Genomic DNA, 26,129 nt, shown 5'->3' with positions numbered 1-26,129 from the left:
GAGGCTTACATAAACTGTAAGGCCATACTAAGAGTGCTAATGCTGACCATGGTTGAAAAGAAAAAAAAAATTTCATCAAACTTTCACTCAGAGAGGTAAAAGTACTCGCCTACCACCGCAGCGGTAGTTCCGGCTTGGTGTTCTTAAGAACACAGTTGGCAGTGTTTGCGAGTGAGAAGTCGGTGAGGGTATGAGTCCTGATCTTTGCATTAGCGACTCCGACTGGTTGGTCGGGGCGCCTGTTCAGCAGGGTGGGGATCTGGGGGAGATAGCGTGAACCTCCGCACGCGTTACGCTCTCCCAGTGAAACTCCTTGCTGTCAGGTGAAAAGAAGCGGCTGGCGACTCCACATGTATCGGAGGAGGCATGTATCGGAGGAGGCATAGTCTACACCCTCCCCAGACCAACAGAGGATAGCGCATCGACCAGGACCGTGATTCACAAGGGGAATTGGTATAACGAATAAATTGGGGAGAAAATGGGAGAAAAATGGCAAAAAAAACTAAAAACTTTCACTCAGAGTAAGGTATTTCTTTTGTTTTGTTAATGGGGTCTTCAATGTTTAAGACAGTATAGTTACATAACTGAGGTCAGGTCAATCATCAACCCAGCAAATATGTTCCAGGAATGATTTTTTGTTGTTTCTGGCTGTTGAATGTCATGCTGTTTCGACTTAAAATGTGAAAGTGAAAGCTTAACAAAGAGTGGCATCCACGATAGAATAAGAATCAGGCGATGCTATAGTTAAATAAAGCACACCATGTAGACATGATGGGAATTATCAAGGGTACAAAGTCATTTGATACACTATGATAGTCTTAAAATGAAAGAAGACATTTCATCTGTCATTTTGCACAGAAATGTGATTAAAATTACCACTACATGGAGCTCACCTTGATATTACATGTCTGTAACAATATTACATTGCTGCAGAGATGGCACACGCAGTGAAGACATGGAATAGACTAGTGACAGAGGACCCATGTTACAGACAGCTGCCCTGTCTGACCTGCCCCCCACTGTTCTGTAGGAGTAAGTTTGGGTTATTTACACTTGGACTGATACGAATAATGGCATTCATTAAAGTGAACCCAGACAGGAATAATAAAATAAAGTCTCATTACTTAATGGCACAGAATTTTAATGCTCATTGCCAAAACGGTAGGACAGAAGGGCCTTTGTTTGAAAACCAACCAAGGATGTGACAAGATCTTTAATTTAGCGATCAAAATCTCGTTCCCGGAAATCACACCTCAGATTGCAAGGAACCCGCTGCGCTTCCTTTCCTAGCTGACTGTCACCTGCCCATCAGTCTGGCTTCAATGGCGTCAGCTGAGGGCGGTTATGGATTCTGGGAGCAGGACTTGCATCTGACGCTGTTTAGAAACCCTCACACATCCGCCTGCCTGGCGCGGCTACAAGGGGATGCACATCTCAGCACGGTCAGGGGGGCGTACGCAGAATCCCAATTATAAAATTAATTAAAAGGAAAATAATACATCAGACTGTCCTGCTGCCAAAGTTCAGCATCATATTACATGATCTACTTACTTAGCAGTAACCCTTACATCGAACAGTTCACAGCTGAAGTTTTTAGATGCATAATTTCAGCAATGTTTACATTTACACACCTTGTTTAGAATACATCAGATTAATATTTGCAAATATAAATACCTTACGCTATACCACCTTTCTGCCTCTTAGAGTTGCTATGACTGGATACGAAGCATGAGTTTACCATGAAATTATGGCTGTACATATGCAAACAACCGGAGGGCAAACACGCGGGAATGAGACGTAATTCTTCTCTCACCCGCCCTGTGCTGCTCTTCCACCCTCTTAAGTCTATATGAGATTTAATCTGCCTCTAAATACCTTTGCTGTTGATACTGTGGGGAAGAAAAAAATGTAACGTGCGCATGTGTATGTGTGTGTGTGTGTGTGTGTGTGTGTGTGTGCATGTGCGTGCGCGTTAGGGGATTGGGGGTGTTGGACAAAAGAGTGTCCCTGTGGGAACCAGAGTGAAATGCAGAAAGTCAATGAACATGGCACGGAGCCAAGTCAAACACAGACAGCCAGCACTGTACGCTTTCATTTAGAAGACAACAGACAACACATGAGGCCTCTGGGTATTCTAATGTTGTTAGCATCAGATACAGCGCAGTTATTATTATTCCACCGGTGTTTAAAGACAAATCAAATGCCACAGGCTCCCATATGGACTTTAAGGAGAAAAGTGACGCATTAGACATAACTTTTATATGTGACTGACCGTGATGTTTCCTCTGGAGGGGTAATAAGGTTTATGAATGTGACATACATACACAAATGTGCATATCACATTCCAAGTAAGAAAAATTCCAATATCATCCACTTCAGTCTGGCGGAATTCAAACAGCTGTAACCATTTTTTGGATCCAATTAGCAAGACTGGAGGTACCCGGCTGCTGTACGCCCTTCTGGGGGAGATTGGCTTATTTATTTTTAAAAATCTCAATACCAGCCAACATGTAGAAACAAGCCATTTGGTTTCCGATTGAATCAATGTTGCCAATTGATGTGAATGCTGCATCGGAGCACATCAAAGGTCTAACATTGCCCACCACATATCCCACTGTCCAGGTCCACAGTTGATGCAATAATCCTCCTCATAGCATGTGTAAATCGCAGACAACCTGACAATATCAGCAGCCAGTAAATAAAGATAAGCAGGCCTTGGATGTTTCTAAAAATAAAAGCCTGGACAGCACCAAAGCATATAATATTAATCTCCTGTCCAGGCCCTCTTCAGAATGACTGACATTTATAGAGTCTCCCCGACGATAGGGTAAATATGACCCATAATTACAAAAAATGTGTCCATCTTGTCACCTTTTACAGCCAGCATCACTCAAAATGGCAATGAACCAGCAAACAAAATGCAGTCAATTGGTTTCATAGGGCATACAACAAACAACGCCCTAATAAGCCCATAAATTTCATCCCATAAAGTCCATCTTTAGCTTGCTCATATAGCAATGAGTTTCACTCATTTTCCGTCATTGAACTAATGATTATAAAGTTCCAAACCCAGCTGCCCGCACAAAGCACATATATTACTACACTACTGAAGTATTGAACTGAAATGTGAACTGGTTTTCCCAGAGAATTGTTTATGAGAACATTTGTCATTTTCACTCAGCAGGTGGTATAGTTAACAATGGGCCAGGAAGGAAATCCAGCAAGTAGGAACCCGGTATGAACCTACCTTTCATCCCAAACTTGGACCGTCGGCCATATTTGTTGATGAGGACAAACAGAACGACTAGGAGCACACAGGCGAACCCAGCGAGTCCAACGGCGATGGACACCTGGAGGAAGGAGAGTGAAGTTCTCTAATAATCATTGCCAATGTCCCATTAAAACAGGCTAAACACTGCTACAAAGCCTGTCAGTGGCCTGACAGGCTTTGTATTTCCTTCACAAAAATAGTTAGTAAAATCAATCACCAGACCTAATCTTAAACTGGTGTGCAATGAAAAGCAGTATTTCCATGTATTCCATGTAAGTTCAAGTTAAAGACACACATTTAAATCCAGGCATCTGAAGAATCCCAGTCAGTTCTCTTTCCACTTATGTAATGTCAAGGCTTTGACAGAGACACAAAAATGGTCTTTGCAGCCATGAATATGACCTTGTTGATTCTTACAGGCACAAAGAGCAATCACTTTAATGGTGACATGAATGAACTACCTACCTTATGTGACACTATTCTTTGCCAAATGGAACAAATATGCCTTTATACTTAACAATGATGTTCAATACTTTAGTTTTTAGACAGTTTGAACCTGCAATATATCCACTGATGTGACACTTGCCTGCAGTGAATTTTATTAGTAATTGCTACACTAGGCAGCCCTATTCCAGACACAGAAAACTGGTGCCATAAATTCTGTGCTGGAAATCTGTAGCTAAAAAATGCTAAGCTTTTTACCAGAAAAGCATTTTTGCTATCAACAACCTCTCAGCAGACTGTTATCAGTTGGATGTGCTGGAAACCCCTCTTTGCTTGCTTATTCGAACTGCAATGTCGAAGCAGATGTGGCAATTGCACAAAATTTCAATTTGTATATTTCTCATTTTGGACACTGATTTATTTTAAGGAGCTGAGTCACACACCCAGAACAGCCAGATTGAAAAAGCAGAGCCAGGTTGGGGTTTGAGTCACGACAGGATGGAGAAACATCAGGCCTTTGTCACAGCTGAAAAAGACATGACTGTTATCTCAGAAAGCCTGACAAATGTGAGCCTTTATTTTGCTGATGAATGTTCCAATTAAATATAGCCAACCAGTTAAAGCAAACAAAAGCCCTGGATACAATTTTTTTTTTTTTAGTAGAGACCTTAGTATAATTAAGACCGCAGAGTAATCACAAAAACACCCTCCTCGTGCCAAGCCTTGTTTCTCCATTAAAACCTTAAAATGAGGAAAATAATCTCCATCTAGTCAATTATAGCACAAAGCTGAGAGAAATTACATTTTGAAGGAGCTGTAAAACACAGTGACCATGAGGGAAAATGCAGATAGGAGGTTTGAAGAACAAATTAAAATGTCTCACATTAAACCCTTTCTTTCTTTAAAAAAAACAAGAACAAGCCTTTCACCCATACATCGCCCATTATGTGTAAAAGGCTATTTTGTTCCACCTGAGCTGCACACTCACCCCAAATGTGTCTTCCTCTGGCCTGTGTGTGACATTGATAGGGGGTGTGGGGGTCACTGTGTAGGAAACAGGAGAGTAGAGTGTGTGAACAATTTAAAATATTTACTTAGGCAGATATTCTTAAGAAATGAAACATACACTATAAAGCCATGACAGTACACTTCAACCACATATCACGAAAGCAACATCAACAACCAGAACACAGGCACTGGATATCCAGCAACATAGTGAATGAGAATGGTGCTAAATACATTACATACAAGCACACAACAATAATTGATTTTCACCTGATATTTATCAATAAGAGCAACATACCTATCACGTGCACTTGAGCCTAATGAAAACTTACATCAGTACTATTATAGTGTACTGATACTATGCATACAGTATACTATAGACGCTACAGTACTAAAGAATGACTCACAGGAACAATACTTATGTGACTGGATTGAAGAACTTCTCTATTCTCATGTTAAACTATAATCACAGTTTTCATGTCCAATGCCAAGAGTATACTTTTAGTAATGAGATTCCATTCAGTATGGCAGTATCACTTGAAATTCTTTGGTTCCTCTTAGTTTGAATTAAAGAGTTGCTGCAGTACCCTTGGCAGGACACACTCTCAATCTGAGAGGGTCTGTGACCATAGAAGCGCACAGTCATGTGGTGTCTTGTGAAATTAATTTACATCCAGCTTTTAAAAAATGAAAATGAACAATGAAAGGAGGTTAGAACAAGTACAGCAATCACAGACAGACGCAGACACACCAAAACATATGGGTATTCACATTAACGGACATAAAAGCACACACACTAACATACTGTACACACACACACACGCCCCTGAAGTCATTTCCTTCAGTTTGAGCCAGTGGGAAGAATGCAGTGTGAAGGCTTGCCACTTGAGATCAGAGAATAATTTCAGACCAATTAATTGGCCAGTGGTGGATGAGCTGCCGTGGGCAGGGCTATACAGTGGAGCGAATCAGCTCCGCACAGCCCACCCTTCCTCTCAGTTCAATAATAATTAGAGTCACTCCAACACTTCCACTGAACTTTCAATTTCCTCCTCCAGGAGCTGTTGTGACAGTAACAGTCTTGTCTTTCACTGTCAGACCTCTGTGTTGAATTTGCAGACCTATTTGCTCCTATATTTATTTCATTTTTCATCTTCAATAAAAGTAATGTTGCCAGGAGAGAGCAGAGCAAAGCCATGTGAGACATTTCCCAAGGGTCTGGCTCCCGCTACACGCCTGCAGGTCCAAAAGCCCAAGCGATCATCTAGCTTCATTTGAGTTCTGACAGTAACAATCTGTCACTCTCTATCCACGTTCTGGCTTTATAATGCATGTAAAATGATAATGAATCTCTCCAGTTGAGAATCCAAGGGGATCCTGACGAAGGTCAAACACACTGCTGCCTCTACACTTAGTTCTAGAGCCAGAACCGATTAAACTGAATGGCAATAGTTTGCCGATTAGAAGAGGACAGTTTGCCAAGCAGTGGCGCTAGAACAATGATAGCGAGCATTGCTCTAGAGTACTATTATGCTAATACAATGGGTTTTTGGAACACGTCAAATTGAATTGTCACTGTTCATCCAAGCTGCACAGCTTTGCTGATTAGATAAAAATTTTAGGTCAGGAAGGCAGTGAAGTTTGTCTTATCAATACGATTCCATTCACTTTCTCAAAAGCATACTAGATAAAGTATACTTACCATAATTGTAATCTGAAAAGAAACACAAGAAAGAGGAAGGTTCAGATCAGAGTTTTTTTTTTTAAACTACATGACTATCTTAGATTCAGAAATGAATCCATATGTAAGAATTAAATATAAAAGAGAGTGCCTGTATTAAAGATTGTGTGCGAGGCTATGACTGTGATTACTGTTATATTTCATAATTTTCCAGATGAAGTGATTTCAGTTCAGTGCTTTCAGTTCTTTAAATCTGATTTGTGCCATTACTGAGCTCATTGCTGGGCACTCACCTTCATCGGTAAAAGGTGGGGCCTGCAGGAAGTGCCCATACACCGTCTTGGTGGCCGCGCCAAGGAAGTTGCTAGCCTCCAGGGTGTAGTTGCCATTGTTGTGGTGAGTAGGGTCCTTGAATATCAGGCATCCCTCCAGGTTATCCTGGTAGATATCCATCTCGGTGCGGATGTATTCACTCTGAAGGATCTCCTGGTCTTTGTGGAACCAGCGTAGGGTGGGATGGGGGTAGCCTCGCACTATGAACTCTATACAGGTGTCATGGCGACGCTCGGGCTCCTCCAGCCGAATAATAGTTGGAGAGACTGCAGGGGAGACAACCAGGATCCAACACGTTAATCTTTCGCAAGATGACGAAAATTTTATTATTAGTTCATATATATATATATATATATGTCATTAATCCCACTGTGGTCAATTCAAATCATTCAGTTTCATTCTATGCTCGGCCTGATGTTGAAGCCACATTTATCCTGGCTTGGTCATTTTAACCTTGACCAAACCTTTGTGCAGGTCATGAAACATGCTGTCAATTTGTGTTCTGGACTCAAGCGGTCAGCGTGTCTGTGTGCATGGCCTCCTCTCCCCGCTGGTGCCGGAAGGCCCCCGGGCTCTGGGGTGAGCTGACAGATCTTCTCTGAAGGATACAAGCCAAAGGCAGTGCCCTGCTCTTTACTGGGGTACCTATAGTACTGCCGTCGTCTTTTCCCCATCGTTAAACCAATGTATTTAAAACAAACCAGATACAAATACAGCTAACGTACAGTAATGTGATATACGTGTTCCCAAGAAAAATAAAGCATAACAAAAACCAGACAAATAAATCTCTCAATGCCAGACTCTAAATGTATGCATTTTATTATTCTTTCAATAAATTTGTTCGTAGATGCAGGATGTATTAAATTTGTTCATTTACACTTTCCCACATAAGAAATGTTTTCCCATTAGAATTTTAGTGAATCATTATTATAAATATCCTTGCGTTTTCAGACATCCTTCACATTTTTCACATATAATGGGTACAGTACCAAAGAAATATGAGGAAATGTGGGCTGTAGTTTAACAGCAGGCACATTTCATTCCTGGCTGGGATTCAATCAATATTTCTCCTTAACTTTGACTTACAGTACATTCTTATGCAAGTTTTACTTTTTCAGTCCAAACACATTTTTTTCAATTATTTTTTTCATTATCACTGCAATTGCCAGCAACTCTTTTGTTTTGTGCAATTGTAAATATAGTACTGCAGATCACTGTATGAGGTGCCTTAACTTGAATAGTGTGAAATGTGAACTCCAATGGAGTTGGCCAGTCATTGAGCAAACGCATGCGTTAGCTAATACAATGTTTGAACATTTTTTTGTGCATAACAGAGGCACTTCATGGGTGAGGATGTCAAAACGAAAATGCTGGATCATAGCAGTTATTCTCCAGATCTCATAGATGCTGGCACCTCCATTCATGTCTGCTGTGTTGGGCTTGAAGCAGGCCAGATGATAACCCTCCTCTCCCGTAGAGACAGGTCTGCACACAACAGACCGAGCAGATGACGCGCGTTTGAAATCAGCATGCCGCAGCACCCCCCTCCTGCCCTACCCGCTAGCCCACGTCTTCACCAGCCCTGTCATTTACTGAGTCCTCCAGCCAGTCTGTACCGCAGCCCCCCGAGAGAGAGAGAGAGACAGAGAGAGAGAGGGAGGGGGGAGGGAGAGAGAGAGGAGGAGGAAGGAGAGGGTGAGAGAGCGATGGGGGCCGACAAAAAAATAGAAAGACTGTCTACTGGGAGGCGTATAGGGAAAAGGAGGGGGGAGAGAGTAAAAAAGCTGAAAAAGAGCAAGAGATAGTAGAGAGAGATGAAGAGGGAGCGAGGAGAGGATTTTGCAGGAGATTCAAGGGACAAAGTGAGGGGCAGATGCTGCTGTTTGAAAGAGAAAATGAGGTGTAGATGTTAGAAAGATTAAGGGATCAAAATGAAAGAAAGAAATAATGGGGTAAAAAGAGGGAACAGTAAGACAAAAAAGAAGAATGATAGTGAAGTAAAAACGATGACATCAAGGGATAAATGTTTTAGGAAATTTCAAATACCCTGCTTCATAAGGCACAACACCAATAGGCATTATCAGAGGAATTACCCCTAATGTTATTAGTATCATTGCCATTATTATTGTATTGTTTCCTCCTATTATTCATTTGTATTGCGAATAGTATTGTCACTTGATAAAAAAACCCATAGAACAGTGCTAAACCAACTCAGATGAAGATGTAAATGATAACAATGATAGCAATTCCCTGTTCACAGTTTGGAAACGCACACTATCTGGGAGGAAGCATGAATCAGACTAGCCACAGAGCCTGTGCTAGTCATCGTCATGACAGTGCACAGCAAAATGTTTTAGCGTTAATTATATTTTTTTCATATATTATTAACATGATAAATAATCTTGAAAATCTACATTCAGTGGCACACATTTTTACATTTGCCAGATAATCAATTGATGTCTGACAACATAAAAACACTACGTAGTGATTTTGAATGAAGATGTTATAAGCTGTAATAATGCCCATGCTATAATACAATATCCATAAAAATAAATTGCTAAATATATTCCATTGCCACCTGTCTGGTACCTCCTGATAAAGATTTTGAGTATGATACCATGGTTCACAAAAACTGCTAAATATAAGCAACACTGAATCGAAACTCATATGGATCAGTCAAATGTAGAAATAGAAACTATGAGCAATACCATTAATTTTTAACCATCAATCTTTAAAGCAAAGCCTAATAAAATGTTAATTTATGCTGCACTATGATCTCAAACAGTATAAATTGTGTGATTTTGTAAAATACCTGTTGCCTGTCTGACAAAAAAATGTGACAATAATCATTTCAAACAACTTTTATGTTTCACTTTATAAGATGCAAGTCAGGAAATGAGGAGGGGGCATTTTTTTACCATTGTTCACACTAGAAAGCCTTGTGTTCCCAATCAGGGTCTGCCTTATGGCAAACATTTAAGCACTGTCAATTCACCAAGGAAATGTGGAGACTGGAGTAAGTGTGAAAAGGTGAGAAAGCAGGGGAGAGGAGAGAAAAGCAGAGTTAAAAGGGAGATAAAGAATGAGTGAGAAAGAGGAAGATATGGCAAGGGAAGATGAAGAGCAGGTGAGAAAAAGAAAATGGAGAAAAAGCATATAGAGAGAGCAAGAGATATAGTGTGAAAGAAAAGAAGAAACAGGGTGAGAGAAAGGTGAAGAGATAAGAGAGAGGTCTAGAGAGAGAGAAAGGACCCTCCTTCTCCCGTTTCCTGCTGGATTTGCAATTCTCATCGTTGTGTCTCACACAGTCGATACAGACTGGATACAAAGAGAATTATGTTACACCACTGTTGGACAACACCGTTGTCTGTTTAATGTAAATACACCCACAGTAAATGCACTCACATTCCCATGTAATTGAATCCAATTGACAGCAATAATGGAGGCTAATAACTGTGCCTTTGATCAGCAGTGAAATACTAGCTACGGTAACAGCCTGTGCCAAACACACACTAGTTTTTTTTTTTACATTCCTCTTGTGTGACATGTTTTGCAGTTAATTATGTTAATTAAATCTATGATTTTTGAGACTACAGTTTGACTGAAATATTTAATACCATATGAATAACCAGCAGTTCTCTTATAGCTATTACTTCTGATCTCATAGAAGACTGCCCAGACATCATATTAACATTCATGGTAGTAAAGCCATCAAATCGACAGGCCAGCCTTTGATGCTATGAGTAATTTAAAAAACATACATAAATAAATAAATCACTGGCAGGATAAATATCCATCAATATGTAAGACATGATACATTTTTTTTTTTTTTTTTTTAAACAGATCAAAGCAGTCAGCATAAAATGTGGATATATTAAATAAGAGAAATGAACCATTTCAAGAGATGTAATGTTCCCAAATGGAGCATGACTGTGCTACCACTTTTAGATTGCTCTGACTGTATAGGCTGAAGCTGCACTACAAATCCCATACTGCATTGCATACAGTATTATAAAGACTCAGTACTAGTGCTAGTGCTAGAGAGCAGAAGCGCACTGTCACAGCTGAGAAACCATCACTACACCAGGGGGTCACCAGCAGACAGTCCACTGTGGTTTACCAATGCCACGCTTGTGATACACAAAGCACACAGTTAACCACAATGAGATAACTTTCGAACAGCATGTAATCACTCCCTCATTTTACTGTCACTTAGTCCGACTGATCACAGCAGCTGTTACCAGCATTTTATGGTGTTTCCAGAGAACTAAAGTGGCTGTCAGAATGAGCTGTAATTATGTGGAAGGCCGGGATGCCAATGAATGACTGGTGGTGAATAAACGGATTTGCGGCACTGGCAGGGTGAATAATCGTGATGAACTTGTTGGGTCCCGCTGTCCAGTTCTCAACCTTGCAGCCCCCAGCCCCCCCCCCCCAACAAAAAGCAATCTACACCATCAGCCCACACAGCCTCAACTCCTTTTGAAAGACTTTGTGTCTGTCCCAGAGAACACCACACACTATCTGCATGTACAAATAACCAACACAATGGCCAGTCATTCTCCAGTGATTGATTTAGGATTAAAGGTGAAAACGGACTATAATTTGGATAGAGCTCAGGCTACAATTTCTTGCCTGAGCTATGGATTACACTGTGCTGTGAAGTCTGTGAACATGTGCAGTCCTATGGGATGTCAATAGTGAGATGAGGATGCTTTTGATAACAGTGGAATTCTCATACTGACTCTTCTTAACTGGCTTATTTATAGAAGGTGTACAATTTCACACAAGCTCAAAGGTGTTTTTCCCGTTAATTGGATGATTCCATTAGCTAAAAAAACCCCTTGAAGTGCACTTCTTTCTAAAGGACATCTAATTTCAAATGTCATGTCTTAATATAGCCTTGGTGTTAGACTTTGTGCCATTGCTAATTAAATGTAATGTACAATCAGCTTTATTTATAAATAAATCCTATTATGGGTAATAAAATGTAGCCCTCCTCAATCTAGCTGTAATACATTTTTACCTTTTAACACTTTTAACTAATCAATGCTAGTACAACACGGCACAACATTGTGAATTCAATGATATGGCCATGGGTTCAAGACCAGCATTAGGATGTTCAAGACTACCAAAGTTGAATGCTAAATGACAAGCTTAAGACAGGCTGAACAGCTTGTTCTCTCAAATATTCTTGTTTTTGTGTTTCTGAGAGGGACAAAATTGTGGGTGTAATAAATAAAATGTAAAACCTTACGTACATTCGGCAATTTTAACACCAAAGCTCATTTCATCTGAAAAGTTCCACCATTTTGTGATACATACACTGTACAGCCAGTTGAATGGAGGCATTGGTCATCCCCACCACATTCTCCGCTATGCAGGTTAGCAGGAAACCATTGTCATCACGGCTCACATTGACCAGGGTCAGATTTACAGAGTGGACAGAAGGACCATTGTACTGCTGGAGAGGAAAACAGAGAAATGCAGTATTACTTTCAGAGTGAAGCATCACAACCAAACTAAAAGAACTTCATCTGGCTACCATTGTACATTCATATTGCGTTCCTGTGCTATTAACTCACCTGGTGTGTGTTGATGGAGTGAAGGTCATTGACCATCCAGTCCACATCAGGATAGGGCATCCCCGAACCATTGCAAGTGAGTGTGACATTGTCACCTTCATTTACTGTCAGGTTACTGTGAGTCACACTGATTTCTGGCAAGTCTAAATGTAAATGAAGACAAGCGCAGGCATGAATTCTGTGATTTGCATGCAAGTTATGGCCATAAACTGACTGATTTATAAATTCAATTAAATACATTTCCAAAGTCACAAGCCAACCCCCCAGACATCGCAGACCCTTTAAAAGCTAAAAATGATGAAAACCGAGTGTTCCTACCACAGAAGGAGTTGTTCATTTCCTGCAATGGGATCCTTGCAATCCCATTATAGCAGTAAAGCTGCTGATTGTGGAGTCCAGCCTCTCCTCTCTGCTGCCACAGTTGAATCCAGCGGACATCGCAGCTACAGTTAAACAACACGTCATCCAGCCTCCTGTAAGGGGGGAATAAATCAGCAATAAAAAAGAAAAACAAATGCATTACAGACAAGTCTGAAGTGGTGAAAGGGCCACTTAATCATCTGCACCAGGCCCAACCATGAGAGAGTGGATTTGCTGGTCATATTAGAGTTTTGCAAGAAATGGAAGAATGCTTCAGAGTCAGAGCCATTTGTATCAGAACACCACATTTCATAGCCAACATGCTCCTTGTGTTTTATTTGTCCAACAGTACTCTGTCTTGCAGTAACAAACAAAACAACAAGTTGTCCACCCTGTGGTGGTAGGTAAAGGACCTGTCCTGTTGGAAAAGCCAGCATAGCTGGCTACTAGCATCACCAACATAATTCATGCTGGGTAAACCAGCAAGACCAGCATATGTTGCATTTTGGACACTGGTATTCTGGTCCCCAGCATGGGATGGTGGTATGGCGATAGCAGCCAGACCAGATCAAACAAGTTTCACGTGATGTTTCTTAATGTGGGACTAGTTAAAAGACATCAGGTTTCCATGGCAATGTACTTATTAAAAATAAATAATATTAAAATAAACAATATTAACAGAACAGAACTCATTAGCTCTTGGTCATCCAGCTCAACTAGCAAGACCATGCTGGTCAACCAGCTTAACAAATTTAACAAAGCCAGATTAGTTGACCATCTTAACCAGCAAGACCATGCTAGTTTACTAGCTTCACCAACAAGTCAATACTGGTTGACCAGCCTTCCCAGCACGGTTTTGCTGGTCAACCAGCATGGCCATGTTGGTCCACCAGCTAAGGCAGCATAGGACCAGCATTAACCAGCATAAACCAGCTTGGACTAGCATGGAATGTATGCTGGGGTAAATCAACAGTCTATAAAGCAGCACCCTTCTAAATTTACTCAGAGTACCACATGAAGCAGTGTTAAAAAACTCAGATAGAAAGTACAAAGAAAGGACAGAGAACAGGGTGGCACTGTCCAAGGCTAATAAAGGTGTGGAGGACTATGAAAAAGCTCACCTAAAACATCTCTTGAACCTACATCAGTCAACCTGTGGTAGCAACATTTATTGAATTGTCTTTCTAAAAAAAGGTAGCACACACCACTTTTGGGCAGGTTCTGCAGAGGGGTTTGTCTGCAGAAGGATTCCTAACCAGGTAGGGTAGAAATTGTCAAGTGATAGTGACTGAAATTGTTTTGTAGTAACACAAAAGAGAGAAAGCCACATGATGACAACAGACATTTAGAAACAGACCCTATGTTTTTTCAGTCGAATGCAACCTAGAGGAAAATTTTTCTTCCCGTTCCGAGAGGCGTGCTATGATGGATTGATGGTAGCATGCCGTTGGGTTTGGGAAGAAGGTCAGGCGACACACTCACCCACAGGACTCAAACAGTATGAAAACAGACACATTTAACAATCCTTTGAAGGTTCCTCGGAAAGCAACTTTTAACATAGACACATACCGAGGTCAGCAAAGGAAAACTCTAACGGATCTTTCACGAAAACCCTGGACTAAATCCACAGCCACATTTATGTGCCCTATTTTCCTAGTAAAGCAGAACCTCTTTTTTTATGGATCAAGAAAACATGCGTAGATGAATATGAACAAAAAATAATGTAATTTTAAGCAGTTTGATCATTCCAGAACATCAAATGATGATGCCTTATACATACCATAATAACCCCATACAATATAGCTAGTCAGAAGCGATTCACGGATTTACCTTTACAATCACTTTAAATGATTTTTCATCACGGTATATAAAAGGTCAAAAAGTGTGATCAACATGATATCATTATAAATGTAACTTTTTTTTATTTTGGCAATGCCATTGTATAATCACACAAGACTGGGAAACAATCCCTGGCTATACCCTTTTGATGATAACCACCACTGTGAGCTGACACACACCTCAAGCACTACTTCTCCAGAGATGGTGTCCTGATTGCTGAGCCACTGGTGGTTCCATGATATAGCCCAATGCATAATACTAACATTCAAAAATGACAAATTAAGAAAATTAACAAAATTAACAAAAATCAGGAAATTAGAACTGCCTGTGAATAGATGAATAGGCAGGACAATCTAATGTAGAATGAAAATTTTCCAGCTATAGCACTTTTTTCCTTGTGAGAAATAACGAACTTTATAGACTAAAGTATAAAACACTTTGAAGTCTTCAATCGAAAAAGACATTAAAGAGAACCAACAGAGTCATATGAGTCTATCCTATCCAGGCAGCAGGTTCAGTCAAAGCACTTGATAAAGATTGTAAATTTATGTTGATCTGATGGCACAATATATGGCACGATTAAATTTCTCACGGGACAGTTTCATATTTTAACTGCCAAGTATTTATTGACAGTCAAGTGAAAGGGCAGAATTAGTGATCCCAGTCACCTGACTGACAGATTCCTATTCTATCTTATTCTGTGTCTCTCCTATTTTCTGGGTGTTTTTCGCACTACAATAGACTTTGTTCCATATCCAACCGACTCAAAAAAAAAGTCTAAATCAATTAACAAAATCAATCTAGGCCATTTTTTAATTTATTTAGTTTAATTTAGTGAATGTGATTATTATAATTTTATTTATTTATCTATTTTCTGGGAAAACCAATGCAGGAAATATACCCCTTTAAGCACCTTAGTGAAGGTTGCATAAACTTGCTTTTAAAAAAAGTGTCCTAGTTATATGAACCCAAACTTGATGCACTGTCATAATTTCTTTGAAATAAATCTTGTTCTTTAGAAAATTCCCCTTAAATGAAGCTAGAAACCCATTGAACTGAAAATTACATTAGAAAGCTTTTTGTATGTTCATTATTAGCAACACTATGAATGTGTTTAGAGTCTGGGGGTCATTGAAGGTACTGTTGGGGGTCCACGGCCAGACTTATACAATGTACAATGATATACAATTACTATATATATTTAGGGACTTTTTTCTAAATATAAAACCTTTTTTTTATATAACACTTTTAAAATTATGATGGGGGTCCCCTGGAGCAGAAGAGGTTTAAAACCCCTGATTTAGAGAGGTGAAACCAGTGACTGTTTTACATTCATGAGAACCTGATTACAATGAGTGGTGTGTTTATGACCTCCTGAAGACTGCAAAAGCAGTGAAACTTACCACAGACAGCACAGTGCAGGAGGGCATAGTCTGAAATGTCCCGTGGTTATTTACTCATTCATTTGGCAAGAGGAAGATAACCTCTCTCAATTACAAGATGCGGTTAAAGATACCAGCAACAAAACATGCATATAAAATAGGGGATGGACCACACTCAAACCGCAGATAGAAAGTGGTAAAAGGGTACTATCTACTGACTCTGTTCCCAGAGAAATACGAATACAAATGCTCTGCATTTCGAAGGCATTTCATACCAGTTCTGAAATCACAGTGCTGCCTCACCCCTTATGACTGTAAAAATACATGTTGATACTCTGCTCAAGGCCACAATAGCCTGGGTCATACTAAGCATATGCATTTTTAGGTTTTGATGAGTCTTGATCAAAGCCTGTGGACACCCCCCTCCCCCCCTTAATTACAAACACAGACATGAATACAGACGTAGACAAATGGCACCATTTCTTATTCAAAGCATTATGTTTAAATGGTTCAAAACACAATATTTAAATGTTGCAAAATGTTGGAATGTATGGACAAACAATTCAAAATAATTAAAACTAACATGATTTAGAATTCAGAGAAAGCATAAAAGATTATATATTAATAATAGAAATGTAATTTGGACAAGGTTATATCGAAGGTTCTGGTTATTCTAGAATGGAAATATGAATAAAACACAAGGAGGAATATTCAGCTGTGCTCCAGGAAAGAAATGGCAGTTTCTTTTCAGGATTGAACATTTTCTGTTTGCTTCACATTGCGTTAATAATACTGTGACTAATACATCTAATCATCCTTTGAAAAGGTGGAAGAGTCAAGTTAAAACTGTGAAAATCAAACTGTAATATCTGTATAGCTCAGAATGAAAAAATTCAGAAACTAAGGCTCATGTTCAAGCAACATTTGTCCTTAAATCTGATTCCAAGGAAGTGCAAGTGGTACACTTTTTTCTTCATAAACTCAGTTTGCAGTTATTTTTAGTGATTACCATGAACTTGCCAACTTGCTGAACTTGTCTGTGGAAAACCCATTCTTGCTTCAAAGACAAATGTTGATTGATTCCTGTTCTAAGAGCAGAACTTTACTACTATATTTCCATTAATTAAACTCATGCCCAAGTTTTGTAAGGTTGTATTGGCATGTGAGTACAATGACATTAATAGTGCCCATTTGTGTGGTTGGTTTGTTTATCCGTATTTACAGTAATAGTTTTGTCAATTAGAATAATTGAGTATAGCATTCTGTTATATTAAAAATTGTGTTTTGAATCTGCATAATACACATTTTCATTTCAAAGGCTCCAACTATACACCTCCAATTATTAAATGGAACTGAGGCCAGCTTATAAAGTATACGAGCACATTGATTGCAGTCTGCTTGTGGACAGCATTGTGCACACATCCCGTTAGCACGATAGCTTCTTTTGCAAAAACAGAGCAGAAAATTCCTTCTGTGAAATGCTATTGTTATCCCACGCCTGTATAAAGGTGCTTTTTGTTTCAGCATTCTTTAATTACAGCAGATCATCTAATTAACAAGCAGCTCCATCCAGCTGTGTGGATTCATGCAAAAGCCTCTGCAACCATCAGCCTCTGAGTTCAACCTGATTATGCAGAGCATAATTTAATTTTCCAAGTTTTTTTATCATCTGTATCACACATGGATTTTATGACAATCATCTAAATAACATGTGAAACTCAGCCATGTAAAACACTGCCTTTTTAAGACATGGTATTTACTGGATTCTAGTTGCTTTTCACATGAACAAACCAGGTTGGCATTAGCCACAGGTAATGGTGTCTTCATTGATCCTAGTCTAAATGACACATGTCAATATAGATCCCACGGAGAAGAAACACAAGAAGTGCACTAATGGTGCATCCAAAATTTACATAGGACTCAACGGAGGTTAATGATAAAATGTCAACTTGCAGGTGGCCAGCCTGTGCTGAATAGATGCACACTAATGTCCAAGCATAGTAGATAAAAGGAGAGTAGCAAGGTGAACATAACTGAATTTTTAAAGAAGTGAATACATTTTGAAACTGTGTTAACTGTACCCTTACTCTGCAAAATTCTCAAGTCTGTCTCTCAAGTTGTGTTTGCAAAACCTTAGTTTTTATACTAACACACAGAAGAACAACTTGTATTTGGTGAAACAAAATATTATCTGTTTATTGAAATATGCTGCTTGGCATAAGATGTGTGTGTGGGCAGCACTCCAAACACACGGACAATGAATAAGCAATCAATGGCTATAGCTGAGCCATTGATTGACAAGCTGAGTGGAAGCAGCTAGAGTCATCGATTATTTGATCCGTTTGAAGTGCAGCATGTGTATTCAGTGTCATGCCAAGTATTTTGATACAAAAACAGTATTCTTGTTTCACCTGCTACAGGTTGCTCATTTTTGCATATGGTTTTTGGGGCAACCTACACCTCCATCTTTCCTCTCTTCTTTCTACCCAATCTTAAATGCTGTAAGACTCTTTTTAAACTCCACTATCAATTCAGAGGGTACCGCTGGACAAGTGCTCTCTTCAAAAGCACATGATGATAACACAGGTTCTTTTCACATCGTGGTTAACTTGTCAAGCTTTCAAAGACGAGTCAGAGGAAGACACTTCATGTGAAGCTCAAAAGGGAAACGACAAGCACTCAGTAAACCAGTAAGGGTCAGAGGTGCACAATGATGCTGTTTATGTGCCAATAATGTGACGCTTTTCAGGGCTGCCAGCCAATCAGCACTGGCACAGTCCAGATCAAGAGGATGAGCTATCCAGCAGGTCCTTACCCCACCATTGTGACGATACTTTGCTTAAGAAATAACATAATCAAATCACCTAGTGATTGGTGGGAAACAAGAAAACAAAAAAAGTAGTGACAGTCTTTTCTCATGATATTATGCTGCACGCATTGGAACAACACAACTAGACGGCATTTAATAAAAGAAACACCCAAACAAGAACTTCAAGAGCAAGAGGTAAGTAGGTTTACTCCAATTTTGCATGTTGAATCAGCTACAACCCACTGTGTCAATCACTCAGTGAAAGGTAATTAGCATTGACTGCAACATTTGATTTCCTCTTACATATCTTGCTACAGTTAGAAAAGAAAACAGTATTTAATTGTGAGCAGCTGGTTTGTTTTTGTTTGAATCATTGATTAAATCAAATTTGTCCTCAGGGACTTGGGATTCCAAGTCAATTACATGTAAGTCCAGCAACTTAAAATAATATAGCATTACATTCCATGCAACACTTTGTGATCAATCTGTCCAAATCTACCTCATGGACATAAAATACCCAGAATAATTTTAGCAGTAAAGTTAGCAGGCTGACCCAGCCTTCAGAACTGATTTCTAAGAAGAATTAGAGCCTGACAATGAAGAGCATCTCTTGTGTACGTTTAATTGAATTTGAATGTCTTCAACAAAAAGGAGAAACCCCCCAGTGCATGGAAACATTCACACACAAAATCTGGCAAAGCAGCAGGAAAATTAATTCCCTTTTAAAATTTTGCTCATTTCCATCTCGCTTACAGCTTGTATTGCTGGCCTAAATCTTCCTTGTGTTCTCTTCAATATACTTCCACTGTTACATAGAGAGAAAATGGATTCCCCATTGCTCTGCCTTGTTTCTTTACCATTCTAGTTACGCGTGTGTCTTTTATGCACTGGCTGTTTTACTGGCCTTCATCACTGGGGGGTTCAGAGAGGAGACACAGGTTAATTATAATACTGGTGGATGTGCCAGTCATAGTACCAGAAGGGGGTCAGGAGGAAGTATCAGAAACGCCATATTGTGTCCTGAAGTATTACAGTCCTCTCACTAGTCTGACACCAGATTCCATAGTCCAACCAGCTACTATACTCAGCTCTGTCTTCGTTACATTTCATTTTTAGGCTGACAGACTCTGCACTTACAAAAAAGATGTCGGTGGAGTGTGTGTGAAAGTGCTTTTGTGTAGTTATAGTAAATAGACTTTGTTCATATCTTCCATGCAATGTGTACCAAATCCCACTCTAAGCTCAAGAGCCAGAGCAAGAGACAAAATTTCTAATATTTGCTATATATTACTCATATTTGGCAAGTAATGCAAATATCATTCTTTAAATGAGATAGAAAACAACATAAATGTATCTGTCTTTATATTTGTATTTATTTTAGGGATTTTCATTTAGTATAGGTTGTTCTGCATATTGCAGATGGGTTTGCTGTCTAACAATTATCTTACAAACAAGAGTTCACCAAAGGGGTTCATTTGAATGGGACAAAACGAATGTTCTGTTTTCTAGGAAATACAATCATGAGGAAATCCATGAATCCGCACACTTTATGCTTTTCCTTTGAAAGGTAAGTGCTCTTAGGGGGAAAGACAGAGATCCATGGTCTATATCTACAATATGAGTCATTCATCAGAACACAACACCTGCTACATCTTAGAATGGAGCAGAGGCCATATATGTAGGCTAGTTGCCCTGCAACAAAAATCAGTATTTACCGTATGATCACAGGGTTACAAAACATTCGTAAAAATGTATTTTTGTGGACGAGTCAGTGCGACAAGACAGCAGGTTCTCTCAGGATAGATCCACACAGCTAGCTCAGTAAAAAGATTTATTCCAAAGGATTGATTCATCATGAGCGACACCGCTTTGCAGCCAACAGACACTCACTAAAGAATCTCCAAGACCACCATTTGCCGCACAATGCTTTATGGTTTTTCACCATAATTCATAATAAATCTGCCGTTTTCTTTAGAGAAGAAAATTCCCATCTTATGTTCTTTTATGAGGTCATGTGACGTGCAGCCAGTCATCCTGTCAGTCCCCATGTACCTGCAGTGCAAATATAGTGAACTTCCGTACACAAAGCACTGCAATTATAATTACTTGATTCACCTCCGTCAGGGATACATGACTGCAAATATTGCACACACAAATGATTGTGGGGCTTGAAAGTCTCCTTTAGTATATTGCCAAGGACAAACAGGAAGAACTGCGACAGGGTGGATTACAGGCAGCTGTTTGATCAGGCAGGCATTAGAAAGTCTTAAATGCAGTCAGTCCAAAACCACTGCTGGTAGCGACACAAGCAAAAATGCAGTACATTTCACTCATAATGGTAAGGAACTTAACTATTTTTTTAAAAATTATTATTATAAATTGACTTTGTATTTTTAGGTTTTCTTAATTTTTTTTCGGTAAAATCTGGTTACTTTAAAAAGGTGAAGATAGCCTTCACAAACCAAACATTTCCCAGTACACATTCACTGGGAGGCTGTCAATTAAACACTCAAAAAATCATTTGAAAACCTTGCTTTTGCAGTCTTGTTGATTCCAGTGAACAGCTAATTGGATTAATTCAAAGCACAGACATAAGGATTACACATAGAACATCTCAGCACCTGAGTTCCCCCCATTCCTCTAGCTCCTCAAAAATGCTAATTATAATTATATAAATGCTGGATTTTCAGGTTGTTAATCTTTTTTGTTAAAAAAAAATCTCTGACCACTCCCCACCCCCCTCTCTCCCTCTCCCTCTCCCTCTGTCTCTCTCTCTCTCTATTTCTCTCTCTCTCATATTCATGCCCCCAGGGCTGGCTTTCCCCCTGCCTGCCCGAGACTTCAACATACTCTCTCTTTCTCCCTCCTGTCTGTGTCTCAGCTCAGTAAAGCGACTAATTTCCAATGCCGTGCTCCGCGAGAGAGACTATTTAAGGAGACAGAGATTGGCAGGTCTCTGTGACAGGACTTTTGATAAGGTAGCAGGTTCCATGAGCACTGACTTGACCATACAGGTCATTCCCCAGCCTGTGATTACAGCTATATGTCTAGGGAGCATTGAAGCAGACATAAACCTTTCTGCCTTGCGCAGTTTTTTCTCTTTTTTTAATTATGAACAACTGTCAGTGATTATGAAATGAGGCTCTTTTTTTTTTGCAGTGCTTTGTTTACTGTTATCATTTTCCACCAACAGAAATATGAAAGCCAACCATGCATATAAAGTCTCTCACCGGAGTGGCTGGGATTCAAGGGCATTAATATGTGAATCATAAATAATGTGCATTGCGGTCTGTGTATCTGACCACAACATATCCCACTTCTGGAATTTATATTTATTATGCTAGGATTTTTCACACTGGTTCTAAAAAATGTATAACATTTGACATATTTTTATATAACACTTCCCCCTCCTTCTCCAAAATGTGGAATGTACAATTGTGCCACTCATGGCTCCACTGTGGCTCCAACACCACAACACAAACCTGCACCTCTGGAGCAGGAAAAATACTGGAGTAGTGCCACAGCACAATAAGAGGAGAGATGTCTTTCATTGACTACAATTGGTAATTTGGGGAAGCTCGGTGTGTAAGGCGTCATTACAAGCTGCATTGTCTGAATATAGCTACAGCAGCATTGTAACCAGGATAGCAATGTTCATGAGCAAATGATCTCTGGATTTAATCAGACAGGATCCATAAAGGTGTATTGAGCTGAGAATCATTTTCACAATGAAGGAGCACAAACTGAACAAAGAATGACTTTGTTCCAAAAACCCTTGAATCTTAGTCAAAATTAAAAAGCAGTATCTGTTTCACCAAATTTGATATTTCCTGATCCTAATGGATCCATGACATTGCTGCTGCATAGACCATTACATTGACAATTGCATGTTAAATGTAATTTAACATGAAAATGTTTTTAAATTTGTCGAAATTTAGCTTACATGTTGGTATTGAAACACTTTTGAAGAACATGTAAAAAACTATTAAATTAAATTAATATTAATAGGGGCAGTACCAGAAATTATATACAGTACAGTATCTATATGTAAATACTATTTCATGACTGAACTCCAAGCAAGTTCTCTTGTGAAATATAACTTTAGATATTTTGAATTTTGCTCTCAAAAGCTAACCTCCAGGCCTCTGATTTGCAGTGCATTGACAGCAACATATTTAAAATCTGCTGTTGAGTCTTAGATGGATAATCTTTTATTATCTGTCAGCAACTAGTGGCTGACAAATGATGCTGACATGTTCTTGCCGTGCTAATTAATTATGGTTTTCGCATGTGCTGGGTATTCAAAAACTGAAGACTAAAACTCAACATCAATACCAAAACGGGTGAAACTATCAGCAATTTACAACCTGTCCAAACACAGCACTTTGCTGGAGAGAGAAAAGTCTAGAATCCAAGCAAGTTTGTGATTGACTGGATATACACAGACTGGATAAAGTAGCTCTAGTGATTTCTTGAAAAAAAAATTAATAATTATTCAGAAACATTGCAGCTTATGTATTTTTTTTGGCCAGTACACAATTTCTAAATTTATTTCTGAAATCATGGACTAAATAAAGGGCTCGCACTTTACTTTTTGACTTAACTTTTGGTACATTAAGGTCTAATAGCCTATTTTAATGGGACATTTCTACTGAGCAATGCATGTGTCTCTGTTGCCTGCCATGGAATCCATTTCCAGTACCGCTTTGCACACTTTAATGCACTGAAGCACACAGGAGGCTTGGGGATGTGAACTGCTGCACCTCACTAAGACTGGCCTACTTTACATCCATAGCTTGCATGCGAAGATATGCTTCTTGCTCTATAATGTCTTGAATAAAGAATATACTACATACATAATAAACGGTATTTGCAGACTCATATCGCATCAAACGGGGCTCCTTATTGAAATGGCCGCTCAGGCTGAACAAAAGAGTTTCACACAACCAACCAAGTTGTTGCTAAAATTATCAAGCAGAAGAAGCTGAGAGTGAAACTTGCACAGGGTACCAGTGTAACAGTGTTCAGACAGGCCAGGAATTTGATTTAAACAGCTTTTTTCTAATAATAAAAAAAATTGTAAAAAATAATCTGGCAAATGAAATTCTCTTGTGAACATGAAGGAGGCATGGAATCAAAATCAAAGCACCACTAAATTCTGGAAATTCCACCGCTAAATATTACAGTGTTTTTTGTATAGGAATTACTATTGAACAACAAAAATGAATAAGGTAGAGTATATCTGCTCTCTCATTCTCTTTTCTCTTCTGCTGAGAGCGGGACAACCCTGTAAGGAAGACAGGCCCTCTCAAAGGAGCTGCCCTGCTTCTCTAGCTTAAAATAACACATTAAAGAGGGTTGCTTTTAGAAATACTCCCTCCAATTTTTTTTCTTCCCCCAACATAATCACAAAGCATTGCACAGGCAGCTGGCACTTTGAAATGGACTCTTAAAGCCATGTATCAGGAAAGGTCAGGTCACATGGAATAGTGCCACAAACCTACAGTAATTATTACTGTGCTAAATTTTGCCCTGGTATAACATCTTCAGGACGTACATTAAGTCATACAGTGAAAAGATCTGCTTCATAAACACATCGATTGCTCGTGTATTCAAGGCAAACAAGCAATCAAGGTCAGTTTTGCCTCTTAGAGGACCATTTCCTTTTATTTGCACGTCTTAATTAACTCTCGCAAAACGACTCAGATTGCTGTGTCATCCCACAGCAATAACATTTAATCTCAGGAAAGCTTTTCATTTGACTCAATAAACAGCTTTGCATAACAGAAATTAAACAGAATCAAATTTGAAGGAAACTGTTTTCCGTCAACAGACAGAATGTGGATTTTTTTTCAGACTGTTATAAAAGGGAACGCTGAATATCAGTGATTTTGTGAATCGCTGAGGTGAGTCAATTGCCAAAATGAAATGTGTTGAAAAGTTAAACTGAATTGCGCAAACTTACAGTTCCCAGAGCTGCAGTTTCTGGAAAGGCCGCCACGACAGTTTCGTCAGAGGGTTTTTGGATAAATTTCTGTTGGAGAGAGAAAGCAAAACAGAGGGAGTGAGTGAGCGAAGAGTAAAGAGCAAATCAAAGCACAAAGGGAAGAAAGAGGGGATGATGGAGAAAAACAGGGAAAAGGAGTAAACAAATTAGTCCCAGACTGTGGGTGACAAGCAGGCCAAGAAAACGAAATCAGAAAAACACTACCTCGTACAAAATATAGGGAATAAGTGCAGCCAGAGAAGCCACAGAGCTCAGCCAATTCAATAAGGAAAACTCAGTCATTTTCAAGAGAACAAATTCAATAGAGATACCGAAAGCCTTAGGACTTAAAAGCCACAAAATTCAATACAAAGACAGAGACTGAGACATAGATAAGGTATTTAACTGACACACTGCTTAGAGAAGTCAAATTCTTTGATGGAACCATTACTGTTAAAACAGATGCTAATTTCATTCAGTCATTTCCAAAAGCTGGAACCCTTCTGTGAAAATCAGCAATATGTATTTTGGTCAAATAGATAATTTTTTTCTGATTGAAGGCAAATTAAATTAGGTTCAAAATGACATTTGAATACCATGTTGATACCCGATGATGGGGTGAATTACAGGAAGTGATAATTGCGGCAGCCCTGGTGAATGAAGAGAAAATCCTGAATACGCCGCACTAAAGAGTCTACATGAATAAATATGGTCATATGGAAATGAGTAGAATCAAACGGCACATAAAAACGCCATTCAAGATCTGATCCAGACCCTGGCAGCTGTCGTCGCACAGTGCTGGTATTATCTTATCCATCTATCTGCATGCATATGCATACATACAGAAAGAGACACAACAGTGTAACGCTGGCCTTATTATTGTACATCCCACATCAGCCTGGACAGACTGCTCCCGGACAGGGCTGAACAGACTGAAACTCAACTGAAACCGTAGTATACTAGTGGACTGAGCGTTGTACCCCTAACGTGTGACATGACACACGGGTTCAACAAGTTTTGGCAATGTTAGCGGAATAAAGTGCAAAGAACACATCCTCAGAAACATAGCTTGTCACTGCGCTCCATACCTGCAGAATCCTACACCACCTTTTCATAGCTGGCTAAGACTATAATGCTCAGGAGCATCGAGTGATGCCATATAAATGTGTGTGTGTGTGTGTGTCTATATATATATATATATATATATATATAATTTAAGTCCACATATGCAATGAACCTTCAGGGTTTTGCATACAGTAAGCATGGTGTAACCACATACCCAGTCTTTATATATGTAATGAACCATGCTGACACAAGGCCATGCTGAGGTATTGTTACTTTATTGTTGCTGTTGCTCTAATGCAAGATGGTTAGCCTTGTCCATGACCCCATAGTGAACATTTAAAAGGACATTACTGCACAGAATGCGGAGGC

The 26,129-nt window shown here is 39.3% G+C and overlaps 1 protein-coding gene across 2 annotated transcripts in view; it reads right to left on the bottom strand.

Moving 5' to 3' along the window:
* LOC135255501 (NT-3 growth factor receptor-like) overlaps positions 1-26,129 on the bottom strand; it is a 185,453-nt gene that overhangs the window by 86,945 nt on the left and 72,379 nt on the right. For both annotated transcript variants that reach the window (XM_064336747.1, XM_064336749.1), the window contains 8 exons: positions 24,675-24,743; positions 12,638-12,792; positions 12,320-12,462; positions 12,060-12,198; positions 6,695-7,000; positions 6,423-6,434; positions 4,704-4,759; positions 3,248-3,350 (listed from right to left, as the gene is read on the bottom strand). In XM_064336747.1, coding sequence (XP_064192817.1) covers positions 3,248-3,350; positions 4,704-4,759; positions 6,423-6,434; positions 6,695-7,000; positions 12,060-12,198; positions 12,320-12,462; positions 12,638-12,792; positions 24,675-24,743 — 983 coding nt within the window. The remainder of the gene's footprint in view (positions 1-3,247; positions 3,351-4,703; positions 4,760-6,422; positions 6,435-6,694; positions 7,001-12,059; positions 12,199-12,319; positions 12,463-12,637; positions 12,793-24,674; positions 24,744-26,129) is intronic.

This window comes from Anguilla rostrata, chromosome 5 (assembly GCF_018555375.3).
Source record: "Anguilla rostrata isolate EN2019 chromosome 5, ASM1855537v3, whole genome shotgun sequence".
NCBI classification, from domain to species: domain Eukaryota; kingdom Metazoa; phylum Chordata; class Actinopteri; order Anguilliformes; family Anguillidae; genus Anguilla; species Anguilla rostrata.
Note: the sequence above shows the minus strand (reverse complement) of the source record. Positions and strands in the feature narration are given on the sequence as shown.